This window comes from Salvelinus namaycush, chromosome 11 (genome assembly GCF_016432855.1).
Source record: "Salvelinus namaycush isolate Seneca chromosome 11, SaNama_1.0, whole genome shotgun sequence".
NCBI classification, from domain to species: domain Eukaryota; kingdom Metazoa; phylum Chordata; class Actinopteri; order Salmoniformes; family Salmonidae; genus Salvelinus; species Salvelinus namaycush.
The window spans coordinates 37,592,098-37,619,387 of record NC_052317.1 but is presented as its reverse complement, the minus strand read 5'-3'; the positions used below and the strand labels follow the sequence as shown (position 1 = coordinate 37,619,387).

The 27,290-nt window shown below is 43.9% G+C and overlaps 1 protein-coding gene across 1 annotated transcript in view; it reads right to left on the bottom strand.

The window, feature by feature from the left end:
- Positions 1 to 7,003, bottom strand: part of LOC120056135 (lipoprotein lipase-like) — a 28,578-nt gene extending 21,575 nt beyond the window's left edge. The window contains exons 1-2 of the mRNA XM_039004337.1: positions 6,783 to 7,003; positions 5,741 to 5,916 (exon numbers count right to left, since the gene is read on the bottom strand). Of these exons, the coding sequence (XP_038860265.1) occupies positions 5,741 to 5,916; positions 6,783 to 6,873 (267 nt within the window). The 5' untranslated portion in view covers positions 6,874 to 7,003. The remainder of the gene's footprint in view (positions 1 to 5,740; positions 5,917 to 6,782) is intronic.
- Positions 7,004 to 27,290: the final 20,287 nt, after the last annotated feature.

The following is a 27,290-nucleotide window of genomic DNA, read 5'->3' as shown; positions in this document are numbered from 1 at the left end:
AAGTACTAACCAGACCCTATGTAGGGCAGTACTAACCAGACCATATGTAGTGCAGTACTAACCAGACCTTATGTAGTGCACTACTAACCAGACCCTATGTAGTGCACTACTAACCAGACCCTATGTAGTGCAGTACTAACCAGACCCTATGTAGTGCAGTACTAACCAGACCTTATGTAGTGCACTACTAACCAGACCCTATGTAGTGCAGTACTAACCAGACTCTATGTAGTGCAGTACTAACCAGACCCTATGTAGTGCAGTGCTAACCAGACCCTATGCAGTGCAGTACTAACCAGACCCTATGTAGTGCAGTACTAACCAGACCCTATGTGGTGCACTACTAACCAGACCCTATGTAGTGCAGTACTAACCAGACCCTATGTAGTGCAGTACTAACCAGACCCTATGTAGGGCAGTACTAACCAGACCCTATGTGGTGCACTACTAACCAGACCCTATGTAGGGCACTACTAACCAGATCCTATGTAGGGAAGTACTAACCAGACCCTATGTAGGGCAGTACTAACCAGACCATATGTAGTGCAGTACTAACCAGACCTTATGTAGTGCACTACTATCCAGACCCTATGTAGTGCACTACTAACCAGACCTTATGTAGTGCACTACTAACCAGACCCTATGTAGTGCAGTACTAACCAGACCTTATGTAGTGCACTACTAACCAGACCCTATGTAGTGCAGTACTAACCAGACTCTATGCAGTGCAGTACTAACCAGACCCTATGTAGTGCAGTACTAACCAGACCCTATGTAGTGCAGTACTAACCAGACCCTATGTAGTACACTACTAACCAGACCCTATGTGGTAGTACTAACCAGACCCTATGTAGGGCAGTACTAACCAGACCCTATGTAGTGCAGTACTAACCAGACCCTATGTGTTAGTACTAACCAGACCCTATGTAGGGCAGTACTAACCAGACCCTATGTAGTACACTACTAACCAGACCCTATGTGGTAGTACTAACCAGACCCTATGTAGGGCAGTACTAACCAGACCCTATGTAGTGCAGTACTAACCAGACCCTATGTGGCAGTACTAACCAGACCCTATGTAGGGCAGTACTAACCAGACCCTATGTGGCAGCACTACATTAGGGTTACTGTTTAGGTAGACCTGGACCTGGTTATGTCATTGCTGTGGTATAGGCCCATGTTGCTGTAGGACATCTGTGGTGTCTGTTGGTGGTATATTGATGTGAAGGTGAGGTGTGTGGTATTGTCCTCTGTGGTGTCTGTTGGTGGTATGTTGATGTGAAGTTGAGATGTGTGGTATTGTCCTCTGTGGTGTATTGCTGTGGAGTTGGTATGTCCTTCCTCCCTAGTGTTGTGGAGTTGGTATGTCCTAGTGCTGTGTAGTTGGTATGTCCTTCCTGCCTAGTGCTGTGGAGTTGGTATGTCCTTCCTGCCTAGTGTTGTGGAGTTGGTATGTCCTAGTGCTGTGGAGTTGGTATGTCCTTCCTGCCTAGTGTTGTGGAGTTGGTATGTCCTTCCTGCCTAGTGCTGTGGAGTTGGAATGTCCTTCCTGCCTAGTGCTGTGGAGTTGGTATGTCCTAGTGCTGTGGAGTTGGTATGTCCTAGTGCTGTGGAGATGGTATGTCCTTCCTGCCTAGTGCTGTGGAGTTGGTATGTCCTTCCTGCCTAGTGCTGTGGAGTTGGTATGTCCTAGTGCCGTGGAGTTGGTATGTCCTTCCTGCCTAGTGCTGTGGAGTTGGTATGTCCTAGTGCTGTGGAGTGGATGTCCTGTGCGTGAGTTGGTATGTTCTAGTGCTGTGGAGTTGGTATGTCCTTCCTGCCTAGTATTGTGGAGTTGGTATGTCCTTCCTGCCTAGTGCTGTGGAGTTGGTATGTCCTAGTGCCGTGGAGTTGGTATGTCCTTCCTGCCTAGTGCTGTGGAGTTGGTATGTCCTAGTGCTGTGGAGTTGGTATGTCCTAGTGCTGTGGAGTTGGTATGTCCTAGTGCTGTGGAGTTGGTACGTCCTTCCTGCCTAGTATTGTGGAGTTGGTATGTCCTTCCTGCCTAGTGCTGTGGAGTTGGTATGTCCTAGTGCTGTGGAGTTGGTATGTCCTAGTGCTGTGGAGTTGGTATGTCCTAGTGCTGTGGAGTTGGTATGTCCTAGTGCTGTGGAGTTGGTATGTCCTAGTGTTGTGGAGTTGGTTTGTCCTAGTGCTGTGGAGTTGGTATGTCCTAGTGCTGTGGAGTTGGTATGTCCTTCCTGCCTAGTGCTGTGGAGTTGGTATGTCCTTCCTCCCTAGTGCTGTGGAGTTGGTATGTCCTTCCTGCCTAGTGCTGTGGAGTTGGTATGTCCTAGTGCTGTGGAGTTGGTATGTCCTAGTGCTGTGGAGTTGGTATGTCCTAGTACGTTGGAGTTGGTATGTCCTAGTGTTGTGGAGTTGGTATGTCCTAGTGCTATGGAGTTGGTATGTACTAGTGCTGTCGAGTTGGTATGTCCTTCCTGACTAGTGTTGTGGAGTTGGTATGTCCTAGTGCTGTGGAGTTGGTATGTCCTAGTGCTGTGGAGTTGGTATGTCCTAGTGCTGTGGAGTTGGTATGTCCTAGTGCTGTGGAGTTGGTATGTCCTAGTGCTGTGGAGTTGGTATGTCCTTCCTGCCTAGTGCTGTGGAGTTGGTATGTCCTTCCTGCCTAGTGCTGTGGAGTTGGTATGTCCTAGTGCTGTGGAGTTGGTATGTCCTAGTGCTGTGGAGTTGGTATGTCCTAGTGTTATCTCTCCCATGTGCCCAAAGTAATGGCCCCTCTGGGATAATACATGATATGTGTTAAATGTCATTGACAGAGCCTGAGGAATTCCCATTAGGGTAAAGCACACATAACAGCATGTAACAGCTTGTGACAGCATGTAGCAGCTTGTAACAGCATGTAACAGCATGTATCAGCTTGTAACAGCATGTAGCAGCTTTTAACAGCATGTAACAGCATGTAACAGCATGTAGCAGCTTTTAACAGCATGTAACAGCATGTAACAGCATGTAACAGCTTGTGACAGCATGTAGCAGCTTGTAACAGCATGTAACAGCATGTAGCAGCTTGTAACAGCATGTAGCAGCTTTTAACAGCATGTAACAGCATGTAGCAGCTTGTAACAGAATGCAACATCATGTAACAGCATGTAGCAGCATGTAACAGCTTTTAACAGCATGTAGCAGCATGTAACAGCATGTAGCAGCATGTAACAGCATGTAGCAGCATGTAACAGCATGTAACAGCATGTAGCAGCTTGTAACAGAATGCAACATCATGTAACAGCATGTAGCAGCATGTAACAGCATGTAGCAGCTTTTAACAGCATGTAACAGCATGTAGCAGCTTGTAACAGAATGCAACATTGTAGCAGCATGTAACAGCATGTAGCAGCTTGAATGCAACATCATGTAGCAGCATGTAACAGCATGTAGCAGCATGTAACAGCATGTAACATCATGTAACAGCTTTTAACAGCATGTAACAGCATGTAGCAGCTTGGACCAGGCTACACTCCTGTTATTCAGGTGACCTGGGACCAGTCTACATTCCTGTTATCCAGCTGATCTGGGACCAGTCTACATTCCTGTTATTCAGGTGACCTGGGACCAGTCTACACTCCTGTTATCCAGGTGATCTGGGACCAGTCTACACTCCTGTTATTCAGGTGATCTGGGACCAGTCTACACTCCTGTTATTCAGGTGATCTGGGACCAGTCTACACTCCTCTTATCCAGGTGATCTGGGACCAGTCTACACTCCTCTTATCCAGCTGATTTGGGACCAGTCTACACTCCTCTTATCCAGTTGATCTGGGACCAGTCTACACTCCTGTTATTCAGCTGATCTGGGACCAGTCTACACTCCTCTTATCCAGCTGATTTGGGACCAGTCTACACTCCTCTTATCCAGTTGATCTGGGACCAGTCTACATTCCTGTTATTTAGGTGATCTGGGACCAGTCTACACTCCTGTTATTCAGCTGATCTGGGACCAGTCTACACTCCTCTTATCCAGCTGATTTGGGACCAGTCTACACTCCTCTTATCCAGTTGACCTGGGACCAGTCTACATTCCTGTTATTTAGGTGATCTGGGACCAGTCTACATTCCTGTTATTCAGGTGATCTGGGACCAGTCTACATTCCTGTTATCCAGCTGACCTGGGACCAGTCTACATTCCTGTTATTCAGGTGATCTGGGACCAGTCTACATTCCTGTTATTCAGGTGACCTGGGACCAGTCTACATTCCTGTTATTCAGGTGATCTGGGACCAGTCTACATTCCTGTTATTCAGGTGACCTGGGACCAGTCTACATTCCTGTTATTCAGGTGACCTGGGACCAGTCTACATTCCTGTTATCCAGGTGACCTGGGACCAGTCTACATTCCTGTTATTCAGGTGATCTGGGACCAGTCTACACTCCTGTTATTCAGGTGATCTGGGACCAGTCTACATTCCTGTTATCCAGCTGATCTGGGACCAGTCTACATTCCTGTTATCCAGGTGACCTGGGACCAGTCTACATTCCTGATATTTAGGTGACCTGGGACCAGTCTACATTCCTGTTATTCAGGTGACCTGGGACCAGTCTACATTCCTGTTATTCAGGTGATCTGGGACCAGTCTACATTCCTGTTATTCAGGTGACCTGGGACCAGTCTACATTCCTGTTATTCAGGTGACCTGGGACCAGTCTACATTCCTGTTATCCAGGTGACCTGGGACCAGTCTACATTCCTGTTATTCAGGTGATCTGGGACCAGTCACACTCCTGTTTTCAGGTGATCTGACCAGTCTACATTCCTGTTATCCAGCTGATCTGGGACCAGTCTACATTCCTGTTATCCAGGTGACCTGGGACCAGTCTAAATTCCTGATATTTAGTGACCTGGGACCAGTCTACATTCCTGTTATTCAGGTGACCTGGGACCAGTCTACATTCCTGTTATTCAGGTGACCTGGGACCAGTCTACATTCCTGTTATTTAGGTGACCTGGGACCAGTCTACATTCCTGTTATTTAGGTGATCTGGGACCAGTCTACATTCCTGTTATTCAGGTGACCTGGGACCAGTCTACTTCCTGTTATTCAGGTGATCTGGGACCAGTCTACATTCCTGTTATTTAGGTGACCTGGGACCAGTCTACATTCCTGTTATTCAGGTGACCTGGGACCAGTCTACATTCCTGTTATTCAGGTGACCTGGGACCAGTCTACATTCCTGTTATTCAGGTGACCTGGGACCAGTCTACATTCCTGTTATCCAGGTGATCTGGGACCAGTCTACATTCCTGATATCCAGGTGACCTGGGACCAGTCTACATTCCTGTTATTCAGGTGATCTGGGACCAGTCTACATTCCTGTTATTCAGGTGACCTGGGACCAGTCTACATTCCTGTTATTCAGGTGACCTGGGACCAGTCTACATTCCTGTTATCCAGGTGATCTGGGACCAGTCTACATTCCTGATATCCAGGTCCCTGGGACCAGTCTCATTCCTGTTATTCAGGTGATCTGGGACCAGTCTACATTCCTGTTATTCAGGTGACCTGGGACCAGTCTACATTCCTGTTATCCAGGTGACCTGGGACCAGTCTACATTCCTGATATTCAGGTGATCTGGGACCAGTCTACATTCCTGTTATCCAGGTGACCTGGGACCAGTCTACATTCCTGATATTCAGGTGATCTGGGACCAGTCTACACTCCTGTTATCCAGGTAGCTACTTACCGACCAGCCATGTATGATGGCGAACGTGGGTAAGCTGATGTTGAAGCCACACTGTGTGACTGTATTCTTTTTGCCTGGCACCAGGTAACACAGATCCTCCTCTGGCTCTTCGACTGAACGCACTGAGAACTTGGTCTCTATGTCAGTGTAGTCCAGTATCCAGTCTGTACCGATGCCTGGAGGGACAGAGGGAGAGATTAAAGACATGATCCCCACTTTGTATCAAGTGTTTCTAAAACATTTAGTACATGGCAATTAATGACCTATTATGCTGGCAGATACAGTAACAGTATAGGCACAGATGTTTATAGACACCGGTGTTCAAAGACACCGGTGCATATTCTCATGGGTTCAAAAGCACAAAATGGCCCTTAAGACTGTAGAGGTTCAACCAGAGAGAACTAGTCATTCCTCTCTCAGATTGCAAAATTATAAAATCATCCCAAACCTCATAATTTACAATATTTTGTTAAAGTTTAAAAACATAATCTGATACATATTTAAATATGAATATGCATACATAAAAATATGGTTATAAGGAACAGGATTCATGTACATATGAATGTGTCATGATTTCGTGAAATCTCTTCTAGCCCATATGTTCAGGTGATCTGGGACCAGGGTCCTCTTATCCTAATAAAACACCAACAGGTTAGGGGAGTTTTGTTCCTCCGAATAATGAACTGTCTGTCAGAGCTCAAAACAGGTTCATGGAAACTGCCTTCATGGAAACTGCCTTCATGGAAACTGCCTTCATGGAAACTGCCGTCATGGAAACTGCCTTCATGGAAACTGCCTTCATAGAAACTGCCTTCAAGGAAACTGCCTTCGTGGAAACTGCCTCATCCAAATCCCAACTTTCCAATTCCCGTGGCACAAATGTTGCAATTGTTAAAAAACTCACCGCACCTTTTATCAACAGCACATAGCCTATTATAATCTGTTTACAAAACATAAATGTATTTATATTTTTTACATAACTTTTTGTATTCAGAATAATGCATGAATTAATTTGAGAAAATAAAAGAATCGTCCAACTTACTGAGAGCAGGAGTTTCAATGTTGAAGACAGACTCATATGATGACTTGATACAAATCCCAATTATGATCAACCAGGTGATTTCTTTTCCCATAGTACAGTTGATTCAATTTAATTAAAGAACTTTCCAAAATGAAAAAGGAAATTGTTCGTCACTTTAATCCGCTGGAATGTATTTTACAGCTTGTAAAAGTCTATTTTTGTAAAGTTGTCCAACTACGTAATATGATATTCACTTGAACTTGAAGGTTTCAAATGGTGTATTTATATCGGCCCCGTAGACGCATGTAAATCCAACCCTATTTCTATTGGTCTAAAACATGGGCAAGGCGTGGACAACCTTCCCAAATGGGGACAATGTCAACAAATCACGTGTCTGCTTCAGGGCTACTGTTCTTTCCCGAGTACTTACCTGGTATGGTACACTGACTGTGTATAAAAATACACACACACACACACACACACACACACACACACACACACACACACACACACACACACACACACACACACACACACACACACACACACACACACACACACACACACACACAGTAGGCATGCATACACTATATATACAAAAGTACGGGAACACTCCTTCAAATTAGCAGATTCGACTATTTCAGGCACACCCATTGCTGATAGGTGTGTAAAATAGAGCACACAGCCATGCAATCTCCATAGACAAACATTGGCAGTAGAACGGCCTTACTGAAGAGCTCAGTGGCTTTCAACGTGGCACCATCACAGGATAACACCTTTACAAGTCAGTTTGTCAAATTTCTGCGCTGCTAGAGCTGCACTGGTCAACTGTAAGTGCTGTTATTGCGAAGTGGAAACGTTTAGGAGCAACACCTGCTCAGCCGCAAAGTGGTAGGCCACACAAGTTCACAGAACGGGACCTCCGAGTGCTGAAGCGCGTAGAGATCCCGACTGCCTTTGAAAGCAAGGTCAGCACAAGAACTGTTCATCAGGGAACTTGATGAAATGGGTTTCCAATGCCGAGCAGCCAGATCACCATGCGAAATACCAAGCGTCGGCTGGAGTGGTGTAAAGCTCGCAACTATTGGACTCTGGAGCAGTGGAAATGCTTTCTATGGAGTGATGAATCACTCTTCACCATCTGGCAGTCCGACGGACAAATCTGGGTTTGGTGGATGCCAGGAGAACACCACCTGTTCCAATGTATAATACCAACTGTAAAGTTTGGTGGATGAGGAATAATGGTCTGGGGATGTTTTTCATGGTTCAGGCTAGTCCCCTTAGTTCCAGTGAAGGGAAATCTTAACACTACAGCACACAATGACATTCTATATGATTCTGTGCTTCCAACTTTGTGGCAACAGTTTGGGGAAGAACCTTTCCTGTTTCAGCATGACAATGCCCCCGTGCACAAAGCGAGGTCCATACAGAAATGGTTTGTTGAGATCGTTGTGGAAGAACTTGACTGACCTGCACAGAGCCCTGACCTCAACCCCGTCGAACACCTTTGGGATGAATTGGAACGCCGACTGCGAGCTAAGCCTAATCGCCCAACATCAGTGCACGACCTCACTAATGCTCTTGTGGCTGAATGCCCACAGCAATGTTCCAACATCTAGTGGAAAGCCTTCCCAAAAGAGTGGCAGCTGTTATAGCAGCAAAGGGGGACCAACACAATATTAATGCCCATGATTTCAGAATGAGATGTTCGACGAGCAGGTGTACATCACCTTTAGCTTATTATATAGACCATTTACTGTTGTAGTAAATATTAGTAATGGCTAATATTCTATGCATTGTAGAATTACTCACTTTAGCAGACAGCAACCTATATTATTGTAATAGTATGTCCAAAATAATACACAATTATGATATAAGACTATAACCATAATTAATATAATAAATCATTCAATTTTAGCCTATCCACACATTTCTAGTTCAGCACCCATGCCTCCATCTCAGACAATCTGATAGGCTGCCCTTTTTTAGTTCAACCCCCATGCCCCCATCTCAGACAATCTGATAGGCTGCCCTTTTTTAGTTCAACCCCCATGCCCCCATCTCAGACAATCTGATAAGCTGCCCCTATTTAGTTCAACCCCCATGCCCCATCTCAGACAATCTGATAGGCTGCCCTTTTTTAGTTCAACCCCCATGCCCCCATCTCAGACAATCTGATAAGCAGCCCCTATTTAGTTCAACCCCCATGCCCCCATCTCAGACAATCTGATAAGCTGCCCCTATTTAGTTCAACCCCCATGCCCCCATCTCAGACAATCTGATAAGCTGCCCTATTTAGTTCAACCCCCATGCCCCCATCTCAGACATCTGATAGGCTGCCCTTTTTAGTTCAACCCCATGCCCCCATCTCAGACAATCTGATAGCTGCCCCTATTAGTTCACCCCCATGCCCCCATCTCAGACAATCTGATAAACTGCCCGTATTTAGTTCAACCTCCATGCCCCCATCTCAGACAATCTGAAACTGCCCCTATTTAGTTCAACCCCCATGCCCCATCTCAGACAATCTGATAAACTGCCCCTATTTAGTTCAACCTCCATGCCCCCATCTCAGACAATCTGATAAACTGCCCCTATTTAGTTCAACCCCCATGCCCCATCTCAGACAATCTGATAGGCTGCCCTTTTTTAGTTCAACCCCCATGCCCCATCTCAGACAATCTGATAGCTGCCCTTTTTAGTTCAACCCCCATGCCCCCATCTCAGACAATCTGATAAGCTGCCCCTATTTAGTTCAACCCCCATGCCCCCATCTCAGACAATCTGATAAGCTGCCCCTATTTAGTTCAACCCCCATGCCCCCATCTCAGACAATCTGATAAGCTGCCCCTATTTAGTTCAACCCCCATGCCCCCATCTCAGACATCTATAGGCTGCCCTTTTTTAGTTCAACCCCCATGCCCCCATCTCAGACAATCTTAAGCTGCCCCTATTAGTTCAACCCCCATGCCCCCATCTCAGACAATCTGATAAGCTGCCCCTATTTAGTTCAACCCCCATGCCCCCATCTCAGACAATCTGATAAACTGCCCCTATTTAGTTCAACCCTTGCCCCCATCTCAGACAATCTGATAAACTGCCCCTATTTAGTTCACCCCCATCCCCATCTCAGACAATCTAGCCTGCCCTATTTAGTTCAACCCCCATGCCCCCATCTCAGACATCTATAAACGCCCCTATTTAGTTCAACCCCCATGCCCCCATCTCAGACAATCTGATAAGCTGCCCCTATTTAGTTCAACCCCCATGCCCCCATCTCAGACAATCTGATAGGCTGCCCTTTTTTAGTTCAACCCCCATGCCCCCATCTCAGACAATCTGATAAGCTGCCCCTATTTAGTTCAACCCCCATGCCCATCTCAGACAATCTGATAAACTGCCCCTTTTTAGTTCAACCCCCATGCCCCCATCTCAGACAATCTGATAGGCTGCCCTTTTTTAGTTCAACCCCCATGCCCCCATCTCAGACAATCTGATAAACTGCCCCTATTTAGTTCAACCCCCATGCCCCCATCTCAGACAATCTGATAAGCTGCCCCTATTTAGTTCAACCCCCATGCCCCCATCTCAGACAATCTGATAAACTGCCCCTTTTTAGTTCAACCCCCATGCCCCCATCTCAGACAATCTGATAAACTGCCCCTATTTAGTTCAACCCCCATGCCCCCATCTCAGACAATCTGATAAGCTGCCCTATTTAGTTCAACCCCCTGCCCCCATCTCAGACAATCTGATAAGACTGCCCTATTTAGTTCAACCCCATGCCCCCATCTCAGACAATCTGATAGGCTGCCCCTTTTAGTTCAGCACCCATGCCCCCATCTCAGACAATCTGATAGGCTGCCCCTTTTTAGTTCAACCCCCATGCCCCCATCTCAGACAATCTGATAGGCTGCCCCTTTTTAGTTCAACCCCCATGCCCCCATCTCAGACAATCTGATAGGCTGCCAATGCCTGTTCTCTTCAAGAACACACCATCCACAGTTAGCGTGCTTCTGCTGTTATTGACGTTTGACACATTATTTTGCCATTTAGCCTACCACATGTTGTAAGGTTTGTCACTGATGTCGCTCATGTCCCATGTCTCAATAACTGTATTTCATCGTTAATCACAAGCACCAATGAAACATCAAAGATACCTGTTTCACTAAGGCAGGTATAGGACTGTAATAAATGATGACATCATTTACCAATGTGAATTAATATCATCCCATGGGCTGTAAAAAAATTAAAATAAAAATAAAATAAAAAAGAAGCTTAGCAGTAGCAAACATCTGTCTAAAAATAACCATTTTGAAATATGTTGAAATATTGTTTAATCATTCCTGACAATTTCTCCATTCTCATATGCAACCATCGCACTTGCAAGACTCATGAAATACCAGACAGAAATTTGTGCTCACTGGACATCTCACAGAAATAACATCATGCCATAGAAATCTGATTGCTTAGAATAGAAAAGATTAGAATAACTGTATTTCTCCCAGAGGGAACTTCAGTTTGTGACAAGTGGGATAACATATGTATACAGGACCGTCTTCAGTTGATCCTTATTGGATTTGACAGGTTGTGAAGACTCAGTAATGATAATATAGGGGAGTTTTTAAAGGCTCTTAGGTCAGGAACTATTCAATCAGATTTGTTCAATTACCTCTAATGTGACCTGGTGGAACATTCATTCCTTGAAATCAAAAGGGGCTTCAGGTGGGAAATCACTTATAGTATTATCTATGAAACTCGTTCATCTTTGATGTTTTCCACGGTTGTTACGAGAGGAGTTACAGTGTAACACCTGAACCAGACAGCTACAGTACGTCAGAAATGGTACATGTTTTTTCACCATGTTGTTAAAGAGTTCACCTTAGAACAGTCTCGTAGACAGGTATGTGTTTTGCACATTCATGTGACATAATGTAGCAACATTTTATCCTATATTCTAAGCATTATCCAGAAATTAGAATTAGACCCAAAATGAAAGGAATTGCCTGAGGACGGTGCCGGAGGACGGTGCCGGAGGACGGTGCCGGAGGACGGTGACGGAGGATGGTGCCTGAGGATGGTGCCGGAGGACGGTGCTGGAGGACGGTGACGGAGGACGGTGCCGGAGGATGGTGACGGAGACGGTGCCGGAGGATGGTGCCTGAGGACGGTGCCGGAGGATGGTGACGGAGACGGTGCCGGAGGATGGTGCCTGAAGACGGTGCCGGAGGATGGTGCCTGAGGACGGTGCCGGAGGATAGGACCTTTTTTTGACACCGCCTGGTATACAGGTCTTGGATGGCACTGGCCTGTACGCACCACCCTCGGTAGCGCCTTGCGGTCGGACGTCAAGCAGTTGCCATACCAAGCGGTGATGCAGCCAGTCAAGATGCTCTCAATGGTGCAGCTGTAGAACTTGAGGATCTGAGGGCCCATGCTGAATTTTTTTCAGCCTCCTGAGGGAGAATAGGTGTTGTCATGCTCTCTTCATGACTGTGTTGGTGTGTGTGGACCATGATACTTCCTTAGTGATGTGGACACCGATGAACTTGAAGCTCTCGACCTGCACCACTACAGCCCCAATGATGTGGATGGGTGCATGCTCAGCACTCCATTTCCTCCTTTGTCTTGACCACGTTGAGGGAGAGGTTGTTGTTCTGGCACCACACGGCCAGGTCTCTGACCTCCTCCCTGTAGGCTGTCTCATCATCGTCGGTGATCGGGCCTACCACCATCGTGTCTTCAGCAAACTTAATGATGGTGTTGGAGTCCTGCGTGGCCACGCAGTTGTGGGTGAACAGGGAGTACAGGATGGGGACTAAGCAATGAGCGATGGTCTTTTAGTCAGGTTATCTTGGAGTTCTTGGGCACAGGGACTATGGTGGTCTGCTTGAAACATGTAGGTATTACAGACTGCTAGCCTTGAAGCGAGCATATAAGGTATTTAGCTCGTCTGGTAGGTTTGCGTCACTGGACAGCTCACGCCTGGGTTTCCCCTTGTAATTTGTTATACACTATATATACAAAAGTATGTGGACACCCCTTCAAATGAGTGGATTCAGCTATTTTAGCCACACCCGTTGCTGACAGGTGTATAAAATCGAGCACCCAGCCATGCAATCTCCATAGACAAACATTGGTAGTAGAATGGCTTTACTGAAGAGCTCAGTGACTTCCAACGTGGCAACGTCATAGGATGCTGTCTTTCTAACAAGTCAGTGGCTGAATGGAAGCAAGTCCCAGCAACAAATGTTCCATCACCTAGTGGAAAGCCTTCCCAGAAGAGTGGAGGCTGTTATAGCGGCAAAGGGGGGACCAACTCCATATTAATGCCCATGATTTTGGAATGAGCAGGTGTCCACATACTTTTGGTCATGTAGGAAAGTTTGCAAGCCCTGCAAAATCCAACGAGTGTCAGAGCTTGGTCCTGTACTGACGCTTTGGCTATTTGAGCACGTCATTGGTACTTCCTGTTTGAGTTTTTGCTTTTAAGCAGGAATCAGGAGGACAGATTTGCCAAAATGGAGGGCGAGGGAGAGCTTTGTATGCGTCTCTATGTGTGGAGTGAAGGTGATCTAGAGTTGTTTGTCTCTAGTTACACAGGTGACCTGCTGGTAGAAATGAATTAAAACATATTTCAGTATTCCTGCAGTAAAGTCACCTGCCACTAGGAGTGCCACATCTTCGTGTCTTCTTGCTTACGTCCCTATGCAGCTCGTTGAGTGCGGTCTTAGTGCTGTTCTTGTCCTGCAGTACCTATGAAAACGCATACACTGTCTCTATCTCCATATGAAATAAATGAGGTCTCTTGTAACCTGGGCCCCTATTCATAAAGAGTCTCAGAGTAGGACTGCCGATACAAAAGAGTTGATATATTTATACTGAACAAGAAAATATAAACGTAACATGTGAAGTTGGTCCCATGTTTCATGAGCTGAAATAAAAGATCCCAGACATTTTCCATACGCACAAAAAGCTTATTTCTCAAAAAATTATTGTTTACATCCCTGTTAGTGACCATTTCTCCTTTGCCAAGATAATCCATCCACCTGACAGATGTGACATATCAAGAAGCTGATTAAACAGCATGATCATTACACAGTTGCACCTTGTTCGAGGGACAATAAAAGGCCGCTCTAAAATTTGCCGTTTTGTTGCACAACACAATGCCACAGACGTCTCAAGTTTTGAGGGAGCGTGCAATTGGCATGCTGAATGCAGGAACGTCCACCAGAGCTGTTGCCAGAGAATTGAATGTTCATTTCTCTACCAATTTCATTTTAGAAAATTTGGCAGTACGTCCAACCGGTCTCACAACCGTAGACTAGGTGTAATTACGCCAGCCCAGGACCTCCACATCCGGCTTATTCACACACGGGATCGTCTGAGACCAGCCACCCAGACAGCTGACGAAACTGAGGTGTATTTCTGTCTGTAATAAAGCCCTTTTGAGGGGAAAATTTAATTCTGATAGACTGGGCCTGTCTCCCCAGTGGGTGGGCCTATGCCCTCCCAGGCCCACACATGGCGGTGCCCCTGCCCAGTCATGTGAAATCCATAGATTAGGGCCTAATGAATTTATTTAAATTGACTGATTTCTTTATATGAACTGTAACTCAGTATAATCATTAAATTGTTGCATGTTGCGTTTATATTTTTGTTAATTATAATAATTATTAATTAGACTAAACCTGAACAGTACATCGAGTCGCACTTTCCTCAAGTAACTTATGAGTCTTCAGTCCAGTAACCTATGAGTCTTCAGTCCAGTAACCTATGAGTCTTCAGTCCAGTAACCTATGAGTCTTCATTCCAGTAACCTATGAGTCTTCAGTCCAGTAACCTATGAGTCTTCAGTCCAGTAACCTATGAGTCTTCAGTCCAGTAACCTATGAGTCTTCAGTCCAGTAACCTATGAGTCTTCAGTCCAGTAACCTATGAGTCTTCAGTCCAGTAACCTATGAGTCTTCAGTCCAGTAACCTATGAGTCTTCAGTCCAGTAACCTATGAGTCTTCAGTCCAGTAACTTATGAGTCTTCAGTCCAGTAACCTATGAGTCTTCAGTCCAGTAACCTATGAGTCTTCAGTCCAGTAACCTATGAGTCTTCAGTCCAGTAATGGTAGAGAATGGTGCTTGTAACTTCAGGGGAGTGGGTTCGTTTCATGCTGTGAACACCCATATGAAAATGTATGCACACCTTACTGTAAGTCGCTTTGGATGAAAGTGTGCTAAATTACATATGTTATGTAATGTACAGTGCCTTCAGAAAGTATTCACACCCCTTTACTGTTTCAACATTGTGTTGTGTTACAGCCTGAAATTAAAATGGATTAAATTGAGATTTTTTTGTCACTGGTCTACACACAATACCCCATAATGTCAAAGCGGAATTATGTTTTTAGAAGTGTTTACAAAAATGATTCAACGCCTTTGTTATGGCAAGCTTAAATACATTAAGGAGTAAAACTATGCAGCTCCGCAGAGTACCAGGACCTCCGGGAGGGGTTCAGTAAGGGCCGGGCCACTTCGCTTCCGCATCACCGACCGGTATCCAAGGTCAAGCCATAAGCGCTGGCACACCGCTACAGCCCCGCGGCTACACCCCCTGAAGCCGAGACCTTCCCCCCACCCGCTCCAAGATCATTAGCCCCTCAGTCTGGAGGTATCCTCTGTTGCCTCGTACACCCTCTGTATTTCTCCTACCTTTTCTGTGTCTAGAGTCAAAACCATGTCTGACTGCTATTTGTCTTCTGTTTCTAGGCCCATCCCTCCCCCTGTGTCATCAATGGCCAGCCAGCATACACGGTGACAGGCCTCCTGAGGCTTCGACCACAGGGCAGGGGTTTCCAGTACCTGGTTGACTGGGAGGGTTATGGCCCGGAGGAGAGGTGCTGGGTTCCCGCTAAAGACATCTTGTACCCGGCCCTCATCGTCGACTTTCACCGCCGGCACCCCAGTGAACCAGGCATCCGCCAAGGTGGAACGCCAAGTGGCGTCCCTAGAGGGTGGCAGGACGGGCTCTCCAAACCTTTAGATAGAGACAGAACATCTCTGAATCCCTCTCTAAACCTTTAGATAGAGACAGAACATCTCTGAATCCCTCTCTAAACCTTTAGATAGAGACAGGACATCTCTGAATCCCTCTCTAAACCTTTAGATAGAGACAGAACATCTCTGAATCAAACTCTGACTCTGTACAGGTACCCCCCTGTATATAGTCTCGCTATTGTTATTTTACTGCTGCTCTTTATTTCCTTGTAACTTTTATTTCTTATTCTTATCTGTATTTTTTTTAACTGCATTGTTGGTTAGGGGCTTGTAAGTACCTATGAGGTAGAAAACGGCATGAGGTAGAAAAGAGGCATGAGGTAGAAAAAGGCATGAGGTAGAAAAGAGGCATGAGGTAGAAAAAGGCATGAGGTAGAAAAGAGGCATGAGGTAGAAAAAGGCATGAGGTAGAAAAAAGGCATGAGGTAGAAAAGAGGCATGAGGTAGAAAAGAGGCATGAGGTAGAAAAAAGGCATGCGGTAGAAAAGAGGCATGAGGTAGAAAAGAGGCATGAGGTAGAAAAAGGCATGAGGTAGAAAAAGGCATGAGGTAGAAAAGAGGCATGAGGTAGAAAACGGCATGAGGTAGAAAAGAGGCATGAGGTAGAAAAAGGCATGAGGTAGAAAAGAGGCATGAGGTAGAAAAAGGCATGAGGTAGAAAAAAGGCATGAGGTAGAAAAGAGGCATGAGGTAGAAAAGAGGCATGAGGTAGAAAAGAGGCATGAGGTAGAAAAGAGGCATGAGGTAGAAAAGAGGCATGAGGTAGAAAAGAGGCATGAGGTAGAAAAGAGGCATGAGGTAGAAAAGAGGCATGAGGTAGAAAAGAGGCATGAGGTAGAAAAGAGGCATGAGGTAGAAAAGAGGCATGAGGTAGAAAAGAGGCATGAGGTAGAAAAAAGTAGAAAGAAAAAAGTAAACGGTAGAAAAGAAAATCTTATTTTTTCAGTTACACTTTAAATTTTTTCATAATAGTTTCCTTTTGTTTGAAAGTTTGTTTCTTAAATCCTTTGTTGTTGTTGTAATGAATTCTTTACAGTCTTGCTTTTTCATCATATTTTAAATAACTTGTTGAAAATACACTTTATGACACTGTCATGAAGCATTATGACCATCCTGTGTCACTCGGACTCAGAAAATACACTTTATGACACTGTCAAGAAGCATTATCACGTACATGTCCTACCACGTGTGTCAAAAAGAGTGTGTGGTAGGTTTTGTGGGTATTGACACTTTTATGTAGATGTGATAACCAGCCATAAAATAACGCAATAACATAAACCAACACAAGACAAACCAACCCAACCCAACCCAACACAACACAACCCAACCCAACACAACCCAACACAACCCAACACAACACAACCCAACACAGCACAACCCAACCCAACACAACCCAACACAACACAACCCAACACAACCCAACCCAACACAACCCAACCCAACATAACACAACACAACCCAACACAACACAACACAACCCAACACAACCCAACACAACACAACCCAACACAACACAACCCAACACAACCCAACCCAACCCAACACAACCCAACACAACCCAACCCAACACAACACAACCCAACCCAACCCAACCCAACACAACCCAACACAACCCAACACAACACAACACAACACAACCCAACACAACACAACCCAACACAACACAACACAACCCAACCCAACACAACCCAACATAACACAACACAAACCAACACAACCCGAACCAACACAACACAACCCAACCCAACACAACCCAACACAACCCAACACAACACAACACAACACAACACAACACAACACAACACAAACCAACACAACCCGAACCAACACAACACAACCCAACCCAACACAACCCAACCCAACACAACCCAACCCAACCCAACATAACACAACCCAACACAACCCAACACAACCCAACCCAAACCAACACAACCCAACCCAACACAACCCAACATAACACAACCCAACACAACACAACCCAACATAACCCAACACAACCCAACCCAACACAACCCAACATAACACAACCCAACACAACACAACCCAAACCAACACAACCCAAACCAACCCAACATGTCCTCAAAAGCAGCAAACATAGAGCAGGAGACAAGATACAACTAGACATATTAATGAGTGTCCTGTTACTACATATTAATGAGTGTCCTGTTACTACATATTGATGAGTGTCCTGTTACTACACGTTAATGAGTGTCCTGTTACTACATATTGTCCTGTTACTACACGTTAATGAGTGTCCTGTTACTACATGTTGATGTGTCCTGTTACTACATGTTGATGAGTGTCCTGTTACTACATGTTAATGAGTGTCCTGTTACTACATGTTAATGAGTGTCCTGTTACTACATGTTGATGAGTGTCCTGTTACTACATGTTAATGAGTGTCCTGTTACTACATGGTGATGAGTGTCCTGTTACTACATGTTAATGAGTGTCCTGTTACTACATGTTAATGAGTGTCCTGTTACTACATGTTGATGAGTGTCCTGTTACTACATGTTAATGAGTGTCCTGTTACTACATGTTAATGAGTGTCCTGTTACTACATGTTAATGAGTGTCCTGTTACTACATATTGATGAGTGTCTTGTTACTACATGTTAATGAGTGTCCTGTTACTACATGTTGATGAGTGTCCTGTTACTACATGTTAATGAGTGTCCTGTTACTACATGTTGATGAGTGTCCTGTTACTACATGTTAATGAGTGTCCTGTTAGTACATGTTGTCCTGTTACTACACATTAATGACTGTCCTGTTAGTACATGTTGATGAGTGTCCTGTTACTACATGTTAATGAGTGTCCTGTTACTACATGTTAATGAGTGTCCTGTTAGTACATGTTGATGAGTGTCCTGTTACTACATGTTAATGAGTGTCCTGTTACTACATGTTAATGAGTGTCCTGTTACTACATGTTGATGAGTGTCCTGTTAGTACATGTTGATGAGTGTCCTGTTACTACATGTTGATGAGTGTCCTGTTAGTACACGTTAATGAGTGTCCTGTTACTACATGTTGATGAGTGTCCTGTTACTACACGTTAATGAGTGTCCTGTTACTACATGTTGATGAGTGTCCTGTTAGTACACGTTAATGAGTGTCCTGTTACTACATGTTAATGAGTGTCCTGTTACTACATGTTGATGAGTGTCCTGTTACTACATGTTAATGAGTGTCCTGTTACTACATGTTGATGAGTGTCCTGTTACTACATGTTAATGAGTGTCCTGTTACTACATGTTAATGAGTGTCCTGTTACTACATGTTAATGAGTGTCCTGTTACTACATGTTGATGAGTGTCCTGTTACTACATGTTGTCCTGTTACTACATGTTAATGAGTGTCCTGTTAGTACATGTTAATGAGTGTCCTGTTACTACATGTTGATGAGTGTCCTGTTAGTACATGTTAATGAGTGTCCTGTTACTACATGTTGATGAGTGTCCTGTTACTACATGTTGTCCTGTTACTACATGTTGATGAGTGTCCTGTTAGTACATGTTGATGAGTGTCCTGTTAGTACATGTTAATGAGTGTCCTGTTACTACATGTTGATGAGTGTCCTGTTAGTACATGTTGATGAGTGTCTTGTTACTACATGTTAATGAGTGTCCTGTTACTACATGTTGATGAGTGTCCTGTTACTACATGTTGATGAGTGTCCTGTTAGTACATGTTAATGAGTGTCCTGTTACTACATGTTGATGAGTGTCCTGTTAGTACATGTTGATGAGTGTCTTGTTACTACATGTTAATGAGTGTCCTGTTACTACATGTTGTCCTGTTACTACATGTTAATGAGTGTCCTGTTACTACATGTTGATGAGTGTCCTGTTACTACATGGTGATGAGTGTCCTGTTACTACATGTTAATGAGTGTCCTGTTACTACATGTTGTCCTGTTACTACATGTTAATGAGTGTCCTGTTACTACATGTTGATGAGTGTCCTGTTACTACATGGTGATGAGTGTCCTGTTACTACATGTTAATGAGTGTCCTGTTACTACATGTTGATGAGTGTCCTGTTGCTACATGTTGATGAGTGTCCTGTTAGTACATGTTGATGGGTGTCCTGTTACTACACGTTGTCCTGTTACTACATGTTAATGAGTGTCCTGTTACTACATGTTAATTAGTGTCCTGTTACTACATGTTAATGAGTGTCCTGTTACTACATGTTGATGAGTGTCCTGTTAGTACATGTTAATGAGTGTCCTGTTACTACATGTTGATGGGTGTCCTGTTACTACACGTTGTCCTGTTACTACATGTTAATGAGTGTCCTGTTAGTACATGTTGATGAGTGTCCTGTTACTACATGTTAATTAGTGTCCTGTTACTACATGTTAATGAGTGTCATGTTACTACATGTTAATGAGTGTCCTGTTACTACATGTTGTCCTGTTACTACATGTTAATGAGTGTCCTGTTAGTACATGTTGATGAGTGTCCTGTTACTACATGTTAATTAGTGTCCTGTTACTACATGTTAATGAGTGTCATGTTACTACATGTTAATGAGTGTCCTGTTACTACATGTTGTCCTGTTACTACATGTTAATGAGTGTCCTGTTAGTACACGTTGATGAGTGTCCTGTTACTACATGTTGATGAGTGTCCTGTTACTACATGTTGATGAGTGTCTTGTTACTACATGTTAATGAGTGTCCTGTTAGTACATGGTGATGAGTGTCCTGTTACTACATATTGATGAGTGTCCTGTTACTACATGTTGATGGGTGTCCTGTTAGTACATGTTGATGAGTGTCCTGTTATTACACATTGATGAGTGTCCTGTTAGTACATATTGATGAGTGTCCTGTTACTACATGTTGATGAGTGTCCTGTTACTACATGTTGATGAGTGTCCTGTTATTACACATTGATGAGTGTCTTGTTAGTACATATTGATGAGTGTCCTGTTACTACATGTTAATGAGTGTCCTGTTACTACATGTTGTCCTGTTACTACATGTTGATGAGTGTCCTGTTACTACATGTTGATGAGTGTCCTGTTATTACACATTGATGAGTGTCTTGTTAGTACATATTGATGAGTGTCCTGTTACTACATGTTGATGAGTGTCCTGTTACTACATGTTAATGAGTGTCCTGTTACTACATGTTGATGAGTGTCCTGTTACTACATGTTGATGAGTGTCCTATTAGTACATGTTGATGGGTGTCCTGTTACTACACGTTGTCCTGTTACTACATGTTAATGAGTGTCCTGTTACTACATGTTAATGAGTGTCCTGTTACTACATGTTGATGAGTGTCCTGTTACTACATGTTGATGAGTGTCCTATTAGTACATGTTGATGGGTGTCCTGTTACTACACGTTGTCCTGTTACTACATGTTAATGAGTGTCCTGTTACTACATGTTAATTAGTGTCCTGTTACTACATGTTAATGAGTGTCCTGTTACTACATGTTGATGAGTGTCCTGTTAGTACATGTTGATGAGTGTCCTGTTACTACATGTTGATGGGTGTCCTGTTACTACACGTTGTCCTGTTACTACATGTTAATGAGTGTCCTGTTACTACATGTTGTCCTGTTACTACACATTAATGACTGTCCTGTTACTACACGTTAATGAGTGTCCTGTTACTACATGTTAATGAGTGTCCTGTTACTACATGTTAATGAGTGTCCTGTTACTACATGTTGTCCTGTTACTACATGTTAATGAGTGTCCTGTTACTACATGTTAATGAGTGTCCTGTTACTACATGTTGTCCTGTTACTACATGTTAATGAGTGTCCTGTTAGTACATGTTGATGAGTGTCCTGTTAGTACATGTTGATGAGTGTCCTGTTAGTACATGTTGATGAGTGTCTTGTTACTACATGTTAATGAGTGTCCTGTTACTACATGTTGATGAGTGTCCTGTTATTACATGTTGATGGGTGTCCTGTTACTACATGTTGATGGGTGTCCTGTTATTACACATTGATGAGTGTCCTGTTAGTACATATTGATGAGTGTCCTGTTACTACACGTCAATGAGTGTCCTGTTACTACATGTTGATGAGTGTCCTGTTACTACATGTTGATGAGTGTCCTGTTACTACATGTTAATGAGTGTCCTGTTACTACATGTTGATGAGTGTCCTGTTAGTACATGTTGATGAGTGTCCTGTTAGTACATGTTAATGAGTGTCCTGTTACTACATGTTGATGAGTGTCCTGTTACTACATGTTGATGAGTGTCCTGTTAGTACATGTTAATGAGTGTCCTGTTACTACATGTTGATGAGTGTCCTGTTAGTACATGTTGATGAGTGTCCTGTTACTACACATTAATGACTGTCCTGTTACTACACGTTAATGAGTGTCCTGTTACTACATGTTGATGAGTGTCCTGTTACTACATGTTAATGAGTGTCCTGTTACTACATGTTGATGAGTGTCCTGTTACTACATGTTAATGAGTGTCCTGTTAGTACATGTTGATGAGTGTCCTGTTAGTACATGTTGATGAGTGTCCTGTTAGTACATGTTGATGAGTGTCCTGTTAGTACATGTTGATGAGTGTCTTGTTACTACATGTTAATGAGTGTCCTGTTACTACATGTTGATGAGTGTCCTGTTACTACATGTTAATGAGTGTCCTGTTACTACATGTTGTCCTGTTACTACATGTTAATGAGTGTCCTGTTAGTACATGTTGATGAGTGTCCTGTTACTACATGTTAATTAGTGTCCTGTTACTACATGTTAATGAGTGTCATGTTACTACATGTTAATGAGTGTCCTGTTACTACATGTTGTCCTGTTACTACATGTTAATGAGTGTCCTGTTAGTACACGTTGATGAGTGTCCTGTTACTACATGTTGATGAGTGTCCTGTTACTACATGTTGATGAGTGTCTTGTTACTACATGTTAATGAGTGTCCTGTTAGTACATGGTGATGAGTGTCCTGTTACTACATATTGATGAGTGTCCTGTTACTACATGTTGATGGGTGTCCTGTTAGTACATGTTGATGAGTGTCCTGTTATTACACATTGATGAGTGTCCTGTTAGTACATATTGATGAGTGTCCTGTTACTACATGTTGATGAGTGTCCTGTTACTACATGTTGATGAGTGTCCTGTTATTACACATTGATGAGTGTCTTGTTAGTACATATTGATGAGTGTCCTGTTACTACATGTTAATGAGTGTCCTGTTACTACATGTTGTCCTGTTACTACATGTTGATGAGTGTCCTGTTACTACATGTTGATGAGTGTCCTGTTATTACACATTGATGAGTGTCTTGTTAGTACATATTGATGAGTGTCCTGTTACTACATGTTGATGAGTGTCCTGTTACTACATGTTAATGAGTGTCCTGTTACTACATGTTGATGAGTGTCCTGTTACTACATGTTGATGAGTGTCCTATTAGTACATGTTGATGGGTGTCCTGTTACTACACGTTGTCCTGTTACTACATGTTAATGAGTGTCCTGTTACTACATGTTAATGAGTGTCCTGTTACTACATGTTGATGAGTGTCCTGTTACTACATGTTGATGAGTGTCCTATTAGTACATGTTGATGGGTGTCCTGTTACTACACGTTGTCCTGTTACTACATGTTAATGAGTGTCCTGTTACTACATGTTAATTAGTGTCCTGTTACTACATGTTAATGAGTGTCCTGTTACTACATGTTGATGAGTGTCCTGTTAGTACATGTTGATGAGTGTCCTGTTACTACATGTTGATGGGTGTCCTGTTACTACACGTTGTCCTGTTACTACATGTTAATGAGTGTCCTGTTACTACATGTTGTCCTGTTACTACACATTAATGACTGTCCTGTTACTACACGTTAATGAGTGTCCTGTTACTACATGTTAATGAGTGTCCTGTTACTACATGTTAATGAGTGTCCTGTTACTACATGTTGTCCTGTTACTACATGTTAATGAGTGTCCTGTTACTACATGTTAATGAGTGTCCTGTTACTACATGTTGTCCTGTTACTACATGTTAATGAGTGTCCTGTTAGTACATGTTGATGAGTGTCCTGTTAGTACATGTTGATGAGTGTCCTGTTAGTACATGTTGATGAGTGTCTTGTTACTACATGTTAATGAGTGTCCTGTTACTACATGTTGATGAGTGTCCTGTTATTACATGTTGATGGGTGTCCTGTTACTACATGTTGATGGGTGTCCTGTTATTACACATTGATGAGTGTCCTGTTAGTACATATTGATGAGTGTCCTGTTACTACACGTCAATGAGTGTCCTGTTACTACATGTTGATGAGTGTCCTGTTACTACATGTTGATGAGTGTCCTGTTACTACATGTTAATGAGTGTCCTGTTACTACATGTTGATGAGTGTCCTGTTAGTACATGTTGATGAGTGTCCTGTTAGTACATGTTAATGAGTGTCCTGTTACTACATGTTGATGAGTGTCCTGTTACTACATGTTGATGAGTGTCCTGTTAGTACATGTTAATGAGTGTCCTGTTACTACATGTTGATGAGTGTCCTGTTAGTACATGTTGATGAGTGTCCTGTTACTACACATTAATGACTGTCCTGTTACTACACGTTAATGAGTGTCCTGTTACTACATGTTGATGAGTGTCCTGTTACTACATGTTAATGAGTGTCCTGTTACTACATGTTGATGAGTGTCCTGTTACTACATGTTAATGAGTGTCCTGTTAGTACATGTTGATGAGTGTCCTGTTAGTACATGTTGATGAGTGTCCTGTTAGTACATGTTGATGAGTGTCCTGTTAGTACATGTTGATGAGTGTCTTGTTACTACATGTTAATGAGTGTCCTGTTACTACATGTTGATGAGTGTCCTGTTATTACATGTTGATGGGTGTCCTGTTACTACATGTTGATGAGTGTCCTGTTATTACACATTGATGAGTGTCCTGTTAGTACATATTGATGAGTGTCCTGTTACTACACGTCAATGAGTGTCCTGTTACTACATGTTGATGAGTGTCCTGTTACTACATATTGATGAGTGTCCTGTTACTACATGTTGATGGGTGTCCTGTTACTACATGTTAATGAGTGTCCTGTTACTACATGTTGATGGGTGTCCTGTTACTACATGTTGATGAGTGTCCTGTTAGTACATGTTGATGAGTGTCCTGTTACTACATGTTAATGAGTGTCCTGTTACTACATGTTAATGAGTGTCCTGTTACTACATATTGATGAGTGTCCTGTTACTACATATTGATGAGTGTCCTGTTACTACATGTTGATGAGTGTCCTGTTACTACATGTTGATGAGTGTCCTGTTACTACATGTTGATGAGTGTCCTGTTATTACACATTGATGAGTGTCCTGTTAGTACATATTGATGAGTGTCCTGTTACTACATGTCGATGAGTGTCCTGTTACTACACGTTGATGAGTGTCCTGTTACTACATGTTGATGAGTGTCCTGTTACTACATGTTGTCCTGTTACTACATGTTAATGAGTGTCCTGTTACTACATGTTAAAGAGTGTCCTGTTACTACATGTTAATGAGTGTCCTGTTACTACATGTTGATGAGTGTCCTGTTACTACATGGTGATGAGTGTCCTGTTACTACATATTGATGAGTGTCCTGTTACTACATGTTGATGAGTGTCCTGTTACTACACGTTAATGAGTGTCCTGTTACTACATGTTGATGAGTGTCCTGTTACTACATGTTAATGAGTGTCCTGTTACTACATGTTAATGAGTGTCCTGTTACTACATGTTAATGAGTTTCCTGTTACTACACGTTAATGAGTGTCCTGTTACTACACGTTGATGAGTGTCCTGTTACTACACGTTGATGAGTGTCCTGTTACATTACATTACATTTAAGTCATTTAGCAGACGCTCTTATCCAGAGCGACTTACAAATTGGTGCATTCACCTTATGATATCCAGTGGAACAACCACTTTACAATAGTGCATCTAACTCTTTTAAGGGGGGGAGGGGGGGGTTAGAAGGATTACTTTATCCTATCCTAGGTATTCCTTAAAGAGGTGGGGTTTCAGGTGTCTCCGGAAGGTGGTGATTGACTCCGCTGACCTGGCGTCGTGAGGGAGTTTGTTCCACCATTGGGGTGCCAGAGCAGCGAACAGTTTTGACTGGGCTGAGCGGGAACTGTACTTCCTCAGAGGTAGGGAGGCGAGCAGGCCAGAGGTGGATGAACGCAGTGCCCTTGTTTGGGTGTAGGGCCTGATCAGAGCCTGAAGGTACGGAGGTGCCGTTCCCCTCACAGCTCCGTAGGCAAGCACCATGGTCTTGTAGCGGATGCGAGCTTCAACTGGAAGCCAGTGGAGAGAGCGGAGGAGCGGGGTGACGTGAGAGAACTTGGGAAAGTTGAACACCAGACGGGCTGCGGCGTTCTGGATGAGTTGTAGGGGTTTAATGGCACAGGCAGGGAGCCCAGCCAACAGCGAGTTGCAGTAATCCAGACGGGAGATGACAAGTGCCTGGATTAGGACCTGCGCCGCTTCCTGCGTGAGGCAGGGTCGTACTCTGCGAATGTTGTAGAGCATGAACCTACAGGAACGGGTCACCGCCTTGATGTTAGTTGAGAACGACAGGGTGTTGTCCAGGATCACGCCAAGGTTCTTAGCACTCTGGGAGGAGGACACAATGGAGTTGTCAACCGTGATGGCGAGATCATGGAACGGGCAGTCCTTCCCCGGGAGGAAGAGCAGCTCCGTCTTGCCGAGGTTCAGCTTGAGGTGGTGATCCGTCATCCACACTGATATGTCTGCCAGACATGCAGAGATGCGATTCACCACCTGGTTATCAGAGGGGGGAAAGGAGAAGATTAATTGTGTGTCGTCTGCATAGCAATGATAGGAGAGACCATGTGAGGATATGACAGAGCCAAGTGACTTGGTGTATAGCGAGAATAGGAGAGGGCCTAGAACAGAGCCCTGGGGGACACCAGTGGTGAGAGCACGTGGTGCGGAGACAGATTCTCGCCACGCCACCTGGTAGGAGCGACCTGTCAGGTAGGACGCAATCCAAGCGTGGACCTTGCCGGAGATGCCCAGCTCGGAGAGGGTGGAGAGGAGGATCTGATGGTTCACAGTATCAAAGGCAGCCGATAGGTCTAGAAGGATGAGAGCAGAGGAGAGAGAGTTAGCTTTAGCAGTGCGGAGCGCCTCCGTGACACAGAGAAGAGCAGTCTCAGTTGAATGACTAGTCTTGAAACCTGACTGATTTGGATCAAGAAGGTCATTCTGAGAGAGATAGCAGGAGAGCTGGCCAAGGACGGCACGTTCAAGAGTTTTGGAGAGAAAAGAAAGAAGGGATACTGGTCTGTAGTTATTGACATCAGAGGGATCGAGTGTAGGTTTTTTCAGAAGGGGTGCAACTCTCGCTCTCTTGAAGACGGAAGGGACGTAGCCAGCGGTCAAGGATGAGTTGATGAGCGAGGTGAGGTAAGGGAGAAGGTCTCCGGAAATGG